We start from the raw sequence: 12,834 nt of genomic DNA on the forward strand, positions 1-12,834 counted from the left end.
CTGGGAGGCAGAAATAATTAAAACAGCCATATAAACAGTGTTTCATCTGATGACAAAGTATTTTTTTATTTTATTTAAACAAGTGTTATTGAGTGGTACTAACGTATATTAAAGTATTTAAACTATAAAACATTGATATAAAGCAGCCTTCTTTACTATTACCAGTGGTATGTAAGGCCATATAACTGAAATCAAAGCATTGCAGGTATATGGACACTTCACCTATCAGGACAATTTTGACTGGGAACCAAAGCATCCAGATAAATGAGGCCCCACTGTAGTATATATTGTTTCAAATTGGATTCAAAGAATTTTACTGAAAAATAAATTGGCCAAAGAATTTTTAAAAACCATCTCCTTAAGTACATTTATAGCTTGTCCCCAAGAAAGCAAATTAGTATAAAAGCATCTCCATGCAGTGTAGATTAAAGTTTTTTCAAGTCATGGCCTGTAAGTATAGGATTGGGCTAGAACAGAGGTTGTACAAAGGAGTTCTCAAGAACAGCAAAGCTACCATCTGCCACATTCATATATATACATGTAAAGTTAGCAAAGCGCCATCTGCTACATTCATATGAGAGATACATGTAATGTTAGCAAACCTACAATCTACTACATTCATATGAGAACATATACTTGTAATCTTAGCAAACCTACAATCTGCCACATTTTTATATGAGAGCATATGCATGTAAAGTTCAAGTTTTTCATATCATTGCAATCCTGAGAACAGCAAACTCATGAATAGTTGTATTACTTTTTAAGCATGTGTAAATTCATTTTTTTTTTCAAACTCATGGCTCTTGGATTTAAGATGGGCCAAAACAGTGGTACATGTACAAAGTTTACACAGAAAGGCTTTCTTAGTGAACAAAATTGACAACTTTATTTCAAGTCCCATTTAATATTCTGAGAGTTAAAATTGTTGAAATAGGGAATTTCTCTTAACATTTACATGTCAGATGTAAGATGTACATGTGTATGTAATTCAGGTGAGCCTTATATACAGTCTTGACCATTGTAAGATAGAAAAATAGAAGATAGAAATACTGCTATAGTAAACCCTGGTATATTTACAGATATCTGGATTGCCTAACAGTACATATGACTCCACCAGTGATGAGGGTTTTGGGTATGCCCCACTGAGAGAGGACCACGAAATAGAACATCGACCAACAGATAAATCAAACCTGCGGGATGATTCCAGAATGGACGTGGCTATAACATAACCTTTTGTAGAATTGGAAACGTCTCCCACCAGATCACCATTTACTCAGACTTCATGAAATCTGTCCAAAAGATGGATTGTTGCAATATATTAAAGTCCCCATGTTATAAACCCAACATGCTCAAGCCTCTAATTGTAAAAAAAAACTGATTTTTTTTTCATGTGATTATATACGAACACATATTGAAAGACATTTTATTGGGTATTTTGCATGCATAATGCAATTCTGCACACCTTTTGTATTGTCAAGATAAATTCTGATTCTGTATATCCGTCCCAGAAATGTGAAGCCAGAAATGTATGCTGTAGTCTTCAAGTTAATCCTGTAATTCACTTACATGTAGATAATGGATGTTTTTGTGGTTTGTACCAAATTTTGTATATCACTTTAGTTTCACTTTTCCAACTTTTTGAAATCAAAAGTAAGTAAGTTTACAATATAGTTCTTGAGTTCTTGATCACTTATGATGATTAATAACTCATAATAAAAAATACCCTGTACCTTATATGATTAGGTAGGGAGTATATTTTTTATTATAAGAAAAATAAATAACTTCAGCTGCCTATGTTCTTGATGTCCATGTGGGTGTTTCAGTTGAGCAGTTTTATTTGGAGGGTTTTATAAAGATTTGGTCTCACTGCCAAAGCTACATATTATTTATATGACAAGGGACTGCATATTAGGTCATCGAGGTCGATCCCCCTGTAAACTCTACATTGGTTGATGCATGCAATATTTATTTTCTAGATAATTATTTCACGAAAATCAAAATAAAACTGATTACAAAATTTGAGAAACTTTCAGTATGATCTAAATGTCTTTTTTTCATTGTGAGCTACATGTATGTAGTCCCTGATTGTTATACATTGTATTACGCTATTGTAACAATTTTTGTAGTACAGTGTACCCTGGTACCATGTAATTTTTACTTACCTCACTGGATCAATTTTTTTTCAAACATTATAACTCAAAAGAAACAAGGTTTTAAGTTTTTCAAAAAAAAAAAAAAAAAAAAAAAGAATGTTAATGGCATGGACAGGAAATATAAAAGTTACAAAAGATATACACACATATTTCAGTTTTGAAACTTGATGAAGGTATGTCACTCGGGCATAATTCTGTATGTGCATTGACACTTCATTAAAAATATGCCTAGCTGAAAAGTATCGGGCCATATCCTTTTAAACTTTTAAAACTAAAAATACATCTCATACATTTATTTACATTCCAAGCATTCACTTATTTCATTCAAACACAAGAAATTGATGAATTGTCAAATGGTTCATTTCCTCATTGCTCTACATCAGTTGTAGTTCATGAAGACGTGAACTTTGAATTCCTTTTAAGGAATCCTAAAGAGAAATAACATCTGATATGAATATGTAGTATTGTTTTACTCTTTTTAGACTTGTGATGTGACAAATGGCTAAGAGTTATCACAGTTTTGCAAATTTTTGGCATGTCATTAGTCCATGAGACTTAACGGAGGAGCATTCTTTCCAAAGAAAATGCTTTCAAACTACTGTCATTGTATATTTTCTGTTGTGTCATTAGAACTTCGAGATTTATGAGAGATCATATGTCATTAATGCCCTCTTTCTGTTTAAGTTAGTGTGTTTGTTTGTTTGTTTGTTTTTTAGCTCTACTGGTCAGAGACCAGAAGAGCTTATGCGATAGTAAGGTGTCCGTCGTCCGTCCGTCTGTCTGTCTGTCTGTCTGTCTGTCTGTCCGTCTGTCTGTAAACAATTTTTCAAAACGCTACTCCTCCTACAGTTTTGGTCCGATTTCAATATAACTTGGCACACAAGTAGACTACACTAAGATACATAATTTAGTGCATCGGTTTTTGATTTCGATGGACGGTGTTGCCATGGTTACTAAAAATAGAAATTTCTGTGAAATTCCTTTAAAACGCTACTCCTCCTACAGTTTTGGTCCGATTTCAATATAACTTGGCACACAAGTAGACTACACTAAGATACATAATTTAGTGCATTGGTTTTTGATTTCGATGGACGGTGTTGCCATGGTTACTAAAAATAGAAATTTCTGTGAAATTCCTTTAAAACGCTACTCCTCCTACAGTTTTGGTCCGATTTCAATATAACTTGGCACACGAGTAGACTACACTAAGATACATAATTTAGTGCATCGGTTTTGGATTTCGATGGACGGTGTTGCCATGGTTACTAAAAATAGAAATTTCTGTGAAATTCCTTTAAAACACTACTCCTCCTACAATTTTGGTCCGATTTCAATATAATTTGGCACACAAGTAGACTACACTAAGATACATAATTTAGTGCATCGGTTTTTGATTTCGATGGACGGTGTTGCCATGGTTACTAAAAATAGAAATTTCTGTGAAATTCCTTTAAAACGCTACTCCTCCTACAGTTTTGGTCCGATTTCAATATAATTTGGCACACAAGTAGACTACACTAAGATACATAATTTAGTGCATCGGTTTTTGATTTCGATGGACGGTGTTGCCATGGTTACTAAAAATAGAAATTTCTGTGAAATTCCTTTAAAACGCTACTCCTCCTACAGTTTTGGTCCGATTTCAATATAACTTGGCACACAAGTACACTACACTAAGATGCATAATTTATTGCATCGGTTTTTGAATTCAATGGACGGTGTTGCCATGGTTACTAAAAATAGAAATTTCTGTGAAATTCCTTTAAAACGCTACTCCTCCTACAGTTTTGGTCCGATTTCAATATAACTTGGCACACAAGTACACTACACTAAGATGCATAATTTATTGCATCGGTTTTTGAATTCAATGGACGGTGTTGCCATGGTTACTAAAAATAGAAATTTCTGTGAAATTCCTTTAAAACACTACTCCTGCTACAGTTTTAGTCTGCTTCTAATATAATTAGGCATACAAGAAGACTATACTAAGATACATAATTTATTGCATTGGTTTTTGAATTCGATGAACAGTGTTGCCATGGTTACTTAAAATAGAAATTTCTGTGAAATTCCTTTAAAACGTTACTCCTCCTACAATTTTGGTCTGATTTCAATCTAATTTGGCACACAGTTAGAATACACTACGATACATAATATGTATTTCTGTTTTTTTTATTTGGGTGAATGGTGTTGTCATGGTTACCGGTACTAAAAATAGAAATTTCCGTGAAATACTTTCAAAACGCTACTACTCCTAGTTTTCATTTGATTTCAATATAACTTGTCACAAAAGTAGACTACATTAAGATACATAATTCTATTTATTGTTGCATGTTGCAATGTTTCAAATCCAAGTGCTACTTTTCTTTTGTTATACAAACAGACCAGTAGAGCTACAGTCTCATCAGAGACTTCTGGTTTTGTTTTACATCTGAGAGGTTGTGATTGCAGTTGATTGATTTGTGGGATGGTATATTAATTTTGATATGCTTTAGATTGGTGCACGGTTAAATTCTCATTGATATTACTATTTTTGTGATTTTTTTTTTCTAATTTATTTTTTTTTTGTATCAATTTTTCATAACTTAAAGTTGTGCTTACAGGAAGTTAAGAATAGAAAATAATTTTTTTTACGAGTGTTGACCAATAAATATGTTCTGTGGTGCAGTATGAAGAGAAAAATCCATTTAAAAAAAGATAAAGTGAATGTTTCAAAACTGGAGTGAGATAGGATTTTTGGATTTTAAAAATAAAATCAAATTAGTTATAAACCACTAAGGTATAGCACTTGGTAATTGCATATTGTTTGTTGATCATTAATACTCTATTTTATCCTTTTTCATTAGCTAGTTGATTATATTGATAATACAGTGTAAAATCTCAGTTGCATAATATTTTCAGATTTTGGGGTAACTTTATTAATTGCAAAGCACCATGTTACAAGAATTGCAGTCATCAAATTACAATATCAAAATTTAAATATTAATCTCATTATTTGATCATTATACGGATATGTTTTTTATTAACCATAACAGTAACTTATCGTAGAAAATTTTATGCCTATCATTTCTTAAAATTTGTAATTATTAAACTTGTCTGCTTAATATACAGTTAGCAATAAACAGTAAGCTGGAATCATTAAGGAATAAAGATGTAGTAAAAGAAAAGCAATTGATATATGTGTCTTGATAAGAATTCTCATATGAGTGGAATCTCGTTTTTCTGAGGTTTATATTTTTTGCCATTATTTTGATACTTGTTTATACCCTGTGTTCTTAGATTTTGGTACATGTTTATTTATAATGTTCACTGATTTTCATGTAAATCATTTAAGTGCTTTGTAATGGAGAAACTTAAATTCTTCCCTTTTTCATATTTTTTTTTCATAGTGCATTCGTCAAAGTGCTAAGTGGGAGTTACATGTATCTGGGATTCAATATTCAGGAAATCATTATCATAAAGAAAAAATATCAGTTTAAAAATACATGTAAATACAATGATTTTACTCATATAAATGATATATAAATTATACATGATGATATATTTAGATCTTTCCTTTGAATCTTTTACGAAAAAGAAAATCTTTTACAAAGTTTGCCCGTGTGAAACCTTATAAACTTGGTTGTTATTATTTTTGTTCAACATTCCATGACAGGAGTTTATCACTATACACAACATAGAGCCAAGTAGCTGTTGTATCTTTATTTTGTTATCAGTTTTGTTTAAAATGTAAATATGTATTGTCTTTTTTGTATTTTTTTTGGAATGCCCACTAAATAAAAAATCAAATCCACTCATTCTTGTAATAGCTTATTATTTCTTGTTTATTTTAATCTCAGCTAAGATATGGTATCTTTGATCTACTCACAAATACTCTGAGGTTGATTTTCAAAATAAGCTTGAGTTACTCATTTACAATATCTATACAATCTTTGAAGACCAGGTCTGACAACAATTTGTTGCAATCCCCATGGATACTAATTATATCCCTTTATATGCAGATTTTTTTTTATTTCTAATGAAGCAGAATTTTTTTCAAAAACTAAATGAAAAAAATAAAGAAGTTGCTTGCTGTGGCTTCAATTCCACATTTAGATATACCTATGACATTTCATCAATTAACAATATTCATTTTTGTACCTACGTTGATTCAATATATCCCTTTGAAATAAAAGACACCACAGAGACTGATACATCTGTTTCATATTTGGAGGCTCTAATAGACAAACTATTGGCTAACTAATAACTTTATGATAAATGTGATGACTCAACTTTTCCATGGTCAACTTCCCTTATTTGTGTAGCAATACACCATAATCACCTGCGTATGGGGGTTTATGTCTCCCACTTGATTTGATATACAATAACATGTCCTACGTACAAACAATTTCTCAAATAGTAAGGCTACAGACAAATAAGTTGATAAGAGGGTATCAACAATCTAAAATCAATGTTTTTCTAATTATGTTGCCGATATAATGACCTTGTTTGCAAATACAATCTATTATTAGGTCGAATGATGACTGACGTCTTTCATACAAATTGTTAGACCATTATTTTCGCACTGAATTGTCAAAACATTTCCCCGTTTACATGATCAGGACCGGTCAACAGGTCATAAAAAATCGATGTTTGACCGCAGAGCGAGGTATTGGACCTGTCAATGAGATATTATACCGCTTACGTCACACCGTTGATGTTCAACAGTGACGGAACTGACCGAGGTTAAACGCAGTGCGGGTAAAGTAAATTTACATCATGGAAGCCAGCACAAGGTACATGTATATCAAAAAATAAAAGGTATAGACCCCTGGAACAAAACGGTTTGCCTGAGGCCTAACTGCCGTAGGCAAACAGTTTGGTTCTTGGGTCTGAAAAAACGCATGTTGCCCTCGAACCCAGTCATTAAATGTATATTGTTTAATTGGACTTTTGAGCATGATATCACATTTCACTCTAGTAAAGTATATTGGTAGATTTTAAGAAGGATGGCTTTCAGAATAAAGAGTCGAAAATCTTTAATTAATCTAAAGTTAAATGAGTATGAGGGAACAGATTGTGAGAAATGTACAGAAATGTTGAAGTCGATTAGATCTTTCTCTAGATTTAGTTATTATTTTTAAAAAAACCTACAAATAAAGCATCTTTCTTTATTGTAGAATGTTCGGGTAAAAAGTATCGGTTTGAGATAAGGCAGAAATAAAATTGCAATACTTATTTATAGCACAGTTGATATTACTACAAACACTACCCATGACTCAGCTGAGTTAGTCTCTCATTGTGTTTTGACTTCATGCTCATACACTTGGGGACTACTGTTGTGATTAATCTCTTCACATCTGTGCTAGGTTTTCAGTTGCTTCTGCCTTTCTTCATTCACATCCAGCAGGGTGCCTTCTCTGTCGCCTGGTCCATCTTATGCAGAATAATATCTCTTAACATTATGCAGGAAAGCCCCTGTAGCCATCTCGACAGGGAAGCACCATATGTCTACCATCCTTTATCTTTGCATTCTGCCGTAAGTTCTTCATATTTTGCCCTCAACTTTCGTTGGCCTCACCGCATCTCTCCGCCAAGGAAACCCTCAGATCTATTTACAAGTTCCTTACTCCCTGGTGAATAGAGAACCATGTCCTGTCTTAGGTTTGTAGGGACAATATCAAGAAACTGAGCATCACCCTATTTCTAATTGTAGCTTCTAGTCTCGTGTTGTTCGTTTTATTAATCCTGACGTTTTTTTATTTTATAGTTCAAAATGTTGCTAGACATATTTATTAAGTTTCTTACCTCTTACCTGTATCTTCCAATTGCTTCAGCTAATTCCCTAGGACCTGAATACTTCGCTCGGTGTAAGAGGGATCCTCATATTAATTGTTAAGTTTGTTTATTTTTTCACTTTCTTGTCGACTGTTGTCAGCTTGTTATCGTATGCGTGGTCGTGATACCCATGTCTTAAGCTTCCCAGATGGACTTATCCTGTTGATGTTCATTCTTTCCATTGACATCTGTTCTTTGATTTCCCTGACGTTTTTCGACCTACAATCGCTCCCATGATGGAATTGCACAGCTTCAGAATACTATCAATCATATTCCACAATATGATAGGGTTACTTTGTAATATGTAAGAGGAGTTTGAGTAAGATATTGTATTAGATAGAGTAAAAGATTGAGTAATAGATAAATAGATAATAGATAGACCAGTATAACAACAATATTCTCGGACGTCCTTTAGAAAGTGCGGGTATATTAACAAAATCTACTTGTGCACTATATAACTTTAAACCATAAGAATATTTCTCATACCATCAATTGACTCAAATACCATGCACAATAAGTCAGAAATAAACATGTATAATGCCACGAGCTTATACACACTCTCAGACCTTAAAGTTTATCACTGTCTTAGAATCGGTATAAAGTAATACTGCAATTTAACAATCTGATAATTCCCTCTTGGAACTGATCATTAAAACTTAATTTATTTGAATATAACATTAAAGGCTATATATAAGATGTTTTCTCAGACAAGAAATAGCTTATATAATGAATTATTTATGCTACAGAAAGAATTAAAGTGATAAGATTTTTACATGTTTTGTGTTTATTACCTAGTATAATTGCCTAGCTTTAGTTATTTGCTATGCTCTGTGGCTTTTGAGTACTGATACAGAATTGATATGTTAAATCCATTTGAATTTGAACCATTTCACTCGTGTTTTTGCGATTTACTGATTTCAGCTCTCTTGTTTTGAACCCCTTCACTTGCTGTGGAGTCATTGCATTTCTGTTGTAAAGATAATATGTTTAGGTTCCAGCTATCTGGTTTTAAACCCCTTCACTTGTCTTGGCATTATAACTTCTCTGATAAAGAGTTGCAGGTTTCAATTTTCTGGTTTTAACCCTTTTACTTGTCGTGGCATCACTGATACAGAGTTGATGTTTTGTAGATTTCAGCTATTCTCGTTTTGAACTCCTTCACTTCCCTCTCTTGTCGTGGCATCATTGCGTCTCTGCTACAGAGTTGGTCTTGTTATGGCATCACTGCGTCTCTGCTACAGAGTTGATGTTTGTAGGGCTTCAGCTATCTGGTTTTGAACCCCTTCACTTGTCTTGGCATCATTGCGTCTCTGCTACAGAGTTGATGTGTAGTAGGTTTTAGCTTTTCTGATTCTGAACCCCTTCACTTGTCATGGCATCATTGCGTCTCTGCTACAGAGTTGATGTGTAGTAGGTTTCAGCTTTTCTGATTCTGAACCCCTTCACTTGTCATGGCATCATTGCGTCTCTGCTACAGAGTTGATGTGTAGTAGGTTTTAGCTTTTCTGATTCTGAACCCCTTCACTTGTCATGGCATCACTGCGTCTCTGCTACAGAGTTGATGTGTAGTAGGTTTCAGCTTTTCTGATTCTGAACCCCTTCACTTGTCATGGCATCATTGCGTCTCTGCTACAGAGTTGATGTGTAGTAGGTTTTAGCTTTTCTTGTTCTGAACCTCTTTACTTGTCGTGGCATCATTGCGTCTCTGCTACAGAGTTGGTGTTTGTAGGGCTTCAGCTCTCTGGTTTTGAACTCCTTCACTTGTGGTGTCTACAGAGTTGATGTGTTGTAGGTTTTAGCTATCTTGTTCTGAATCCCTTCACTTGTTGTGGAGTCATTGCGTCTTGGGAGTTTTTTATTGTCGGGAGTGGAAGTCTCCATCTACAAGTATGGCGACCATCAAGAGGTACATTCCAGTTAGTTGGAGAAAATGAATTCAGCATACCATCTGCAGCCCCAAGTGAGTATATAAAAATAACACATTCAAGTTTTTTATACTCTCTGTTGTACAAACAACCTTAGAACTGCCATATTTTGACTTTTAGTCCCATCACAAGTCTCCTACAGTGTTCCTGCCAATGGAAGAATTTCTGTGAAGAACGGAGACTATTTAGGATGGTACTGACTGGTTTTCTTATTTTCAAGATGTTAATGCTGGTATTTATAATAAAAACATGATTTCATAGAGTCAGAGCATAGTAACGTAATTAGCATGTAAATACAATTTTTAGGTACCAGAGCGGTACGGACATGATTCCATATACCACTTTGTTGGCAACCAGCTCAGTGTTTTACGTCGACATAGGAAATTTGGTGCCTGGAGACACATTCTGGAATAATGCCAGCATCGTTACCACGGTTACTAGAAGCTACTCTATCCGGGCAAGGCTGGATCAAAGTAATTTCACATTTCAGTCATTCGTGCATCTATTGTAAAATTGAAGAACGCTATCCCTATTTTATTGTGTGAATGAAATGGTAATTATCGACATTCCTTTGCTACATTAGGAAAAGAAAAAAAGGAAAAAAAATAGTTTCTTCATGATAGTTTCTTTCCTTCAGATTTTGAGCCATTCTTCGTTAATTTAGACTTTTCAATGTACCAATCTGATGATGCAGCAGTGGGCGACAGTCTGATGTTGATTTCTGTAGAAGACAACAATTACTATGACAACCACCTAGAGACCTTATCTGTAACCATGGCAGCGTCTGTTTCTCTAGCCTTTGATCCTATTTCACGTAAATATGATTTCAATGAAACAAATATTGCTATCATAAAAACATTAGACAAAATTGCTAACGTACCACCAAAGAAAAATAATATTTTACTTTTCGAAACTTGTTTATGATGTTTTTGATAGATAAATATGTTAACAAAGTAAAAGATGAGGCATTTAATGTCTCAGTTGATAAATAACTATGTTAACTGAAGGGTAACCATTTCATAGAAAATTAAAAAAAAATCGTGTTCATACTTTTGGATGAACAAATTTCTATTTTTTCTTTGTGTTTGTGTTTCTTAATGTTTGTACTCATTAAAAACTCGAAAAAATTACACCTTATTCGGCGTTTGACCCTAGAATAGCATGCAAAAGCAGTAGTATGGTGTCAGCTGGGCGTTCCTTTGTAGAAATTTGTAAAACATTTAAACAAAGGGGTATTCTTTCTTTAGTGAGAAAGTATTGGAAATAGATTGACAAACATAAAAATGTTTTCTGTTGATAGCCAAGGCATTAAGTAATCACCAAACGACAATTTCAAGATTAATTGCTCCACACGATATATCCCGGTGAGCTTGAGATAAAAGATACCACAGACACATCTGTTTCATATTTGGATATTTTATTAGAAAAAGACGTTAATGGTAATCTAACAACAAAGCTTTATGATAAACGTGATGACTTTAACTTTTCAATCGTCAACTTCCCTTACTTATGCAGCAATATACCTTTATCACCTGCGTACGGGGTTTATATCTTTCAGTTGATTCGATACGCCAGAACTTGCTCTACGTATGAACGATTTTTTAAAACGAGGTAAGTTATTGACAAACAAGTTGATGAAACAAGAATATCACCAGTCTCGTTTAAAGTCATAATTTCGTAAGTTCTATGGTCGATACAATGACCTTGTCAGCAAATACAAACTATCATTAAGCCAAATGCTGACTGACCTTTTTCATACTAATTGATAGGCCATTATTTACAAACTGACTTGTCGACGGATTTTTCCGTTATTTCCCGATCAATGCAAGGATCACTCGGCGGGTGTGACCGATCGGCAGGGGATGCTCATTCCTCAATGGCACCTGATCCCACCTCTCATGTCTTCCAGGTCCGTGTTTGCTCTGCTCCTATTTTGTAATGTTTAATGGACTTCTGAGCTCGAATACTGTTCGTTATCTCCACATACTTGGAACAAGCAGAAGTTGGATGGACTAGGTACAGACGCTAAGGCACTGGGTGACCACTAGGCAATATGATAGTCAATTACTATATATTATTCATTTTTTTTTACTGGGGAGAATGCTTCTGTGCAACATCACTGACCACCAACGGTAATTAGCAAATTCATTTATAGGCAAAAACGGTGCACAGTGCACGTTGGGAAATTGGTTATCAGCAAGAAGGTCATTTAAGGATCTTGTCATAACACCAAGACATTTGTCAATTCCACTGTATTGGAAAAAGAAAGCATATTAGATGTACTAGTGCCGATTAAACAAATGTTCAATAAACAAACAAGATTAACAAGAGGTGTGTTAGCAATTTTGTCTAGTGTAGTATTTTGAATCAATACTCACTCCGATTGATTAAAAAGGTTGTGGTACATTTGACACATCAATTTATAGGCGTGGTTAGTGTGAAATCGAGGCTAAGCTCCTCCCAAACTGTATCATTTACTGTGACTGATATTTGTGGAAACAGCAATTCAGCGTCTTTAACAGTTACTTCCTCTAACCAGGTGCGTCACCATAAACACGTGGTTCTAATGTGTTGTTTTAAAGTTATGCTTAAGTAAGGAGTCTCTTTATATATATATATATATATATATATATATATATATATATATATATATATATATATATATATATATATATATCAAATCACCTGGACAATATTGGTGTTATAGATTTACCAGAGATTGTTTTGCCTTTCATATCTTTCCGTTTTAAAATCATGTTAATCAAACATATTTACGTTTATTAACAGCCCCCTACATTTACCAGTTTACCATCTTTCCGTGAGATTGATGAGGGGACCTCTTATAGTACAGACTTTTTGCTTCATAGCATCATTGCATCTGATCCCGGTACATACGACACAGTAACCTGTGAAACCAACGTCACAAGACCAGAACCCAC

At 34.0% G+C, this 12,834-nt stretch overlaps 1 protein-coding gene across 1 annotated transcript in view; it reads left to right on the top strand.

Moving 5' to 3' along the window:
* Positions 1-2,867, top strand: part of LOC133199665 (Ig-like and fibronectin type-III domain-containing protein 1) — a 66,043-nt gene extending 63,176 nt beyond the window's left edge. The window contains exon 40 of the mRNA XM_061335538.1: positions 1,080-2,867. Coding sequence (XP_061191522.1) covers positions 1,080-1,229 — 150 coding nt within the window. The 3' untranslated portion in view covers positions 1,230-2,867. The remainder of the gene's footprint in view (positions 1-1,079) is intronic.
* The last annotated feature ends 9,967 nt before the right edge of the window (positions 2,868-12,834 follow it).

Source organism: Saccostrea echinata, unplaced genomic scaffold (genome assembly GCF_033153115.1).
Source record: "Saccostrea echinata isolate AGI-Se365-2 ecotype Australia unplaced genomic scaffold, CSIRO_AGI_Sech_v1 ptg000034l, whole genome shotgun sequence".
Lineage (NCBI taxonomy): Eukaryota > Metazoa > Mollusca > Bivalvia > Ostreida > Ostreidae > Saccostrea > Saccostrea echinata.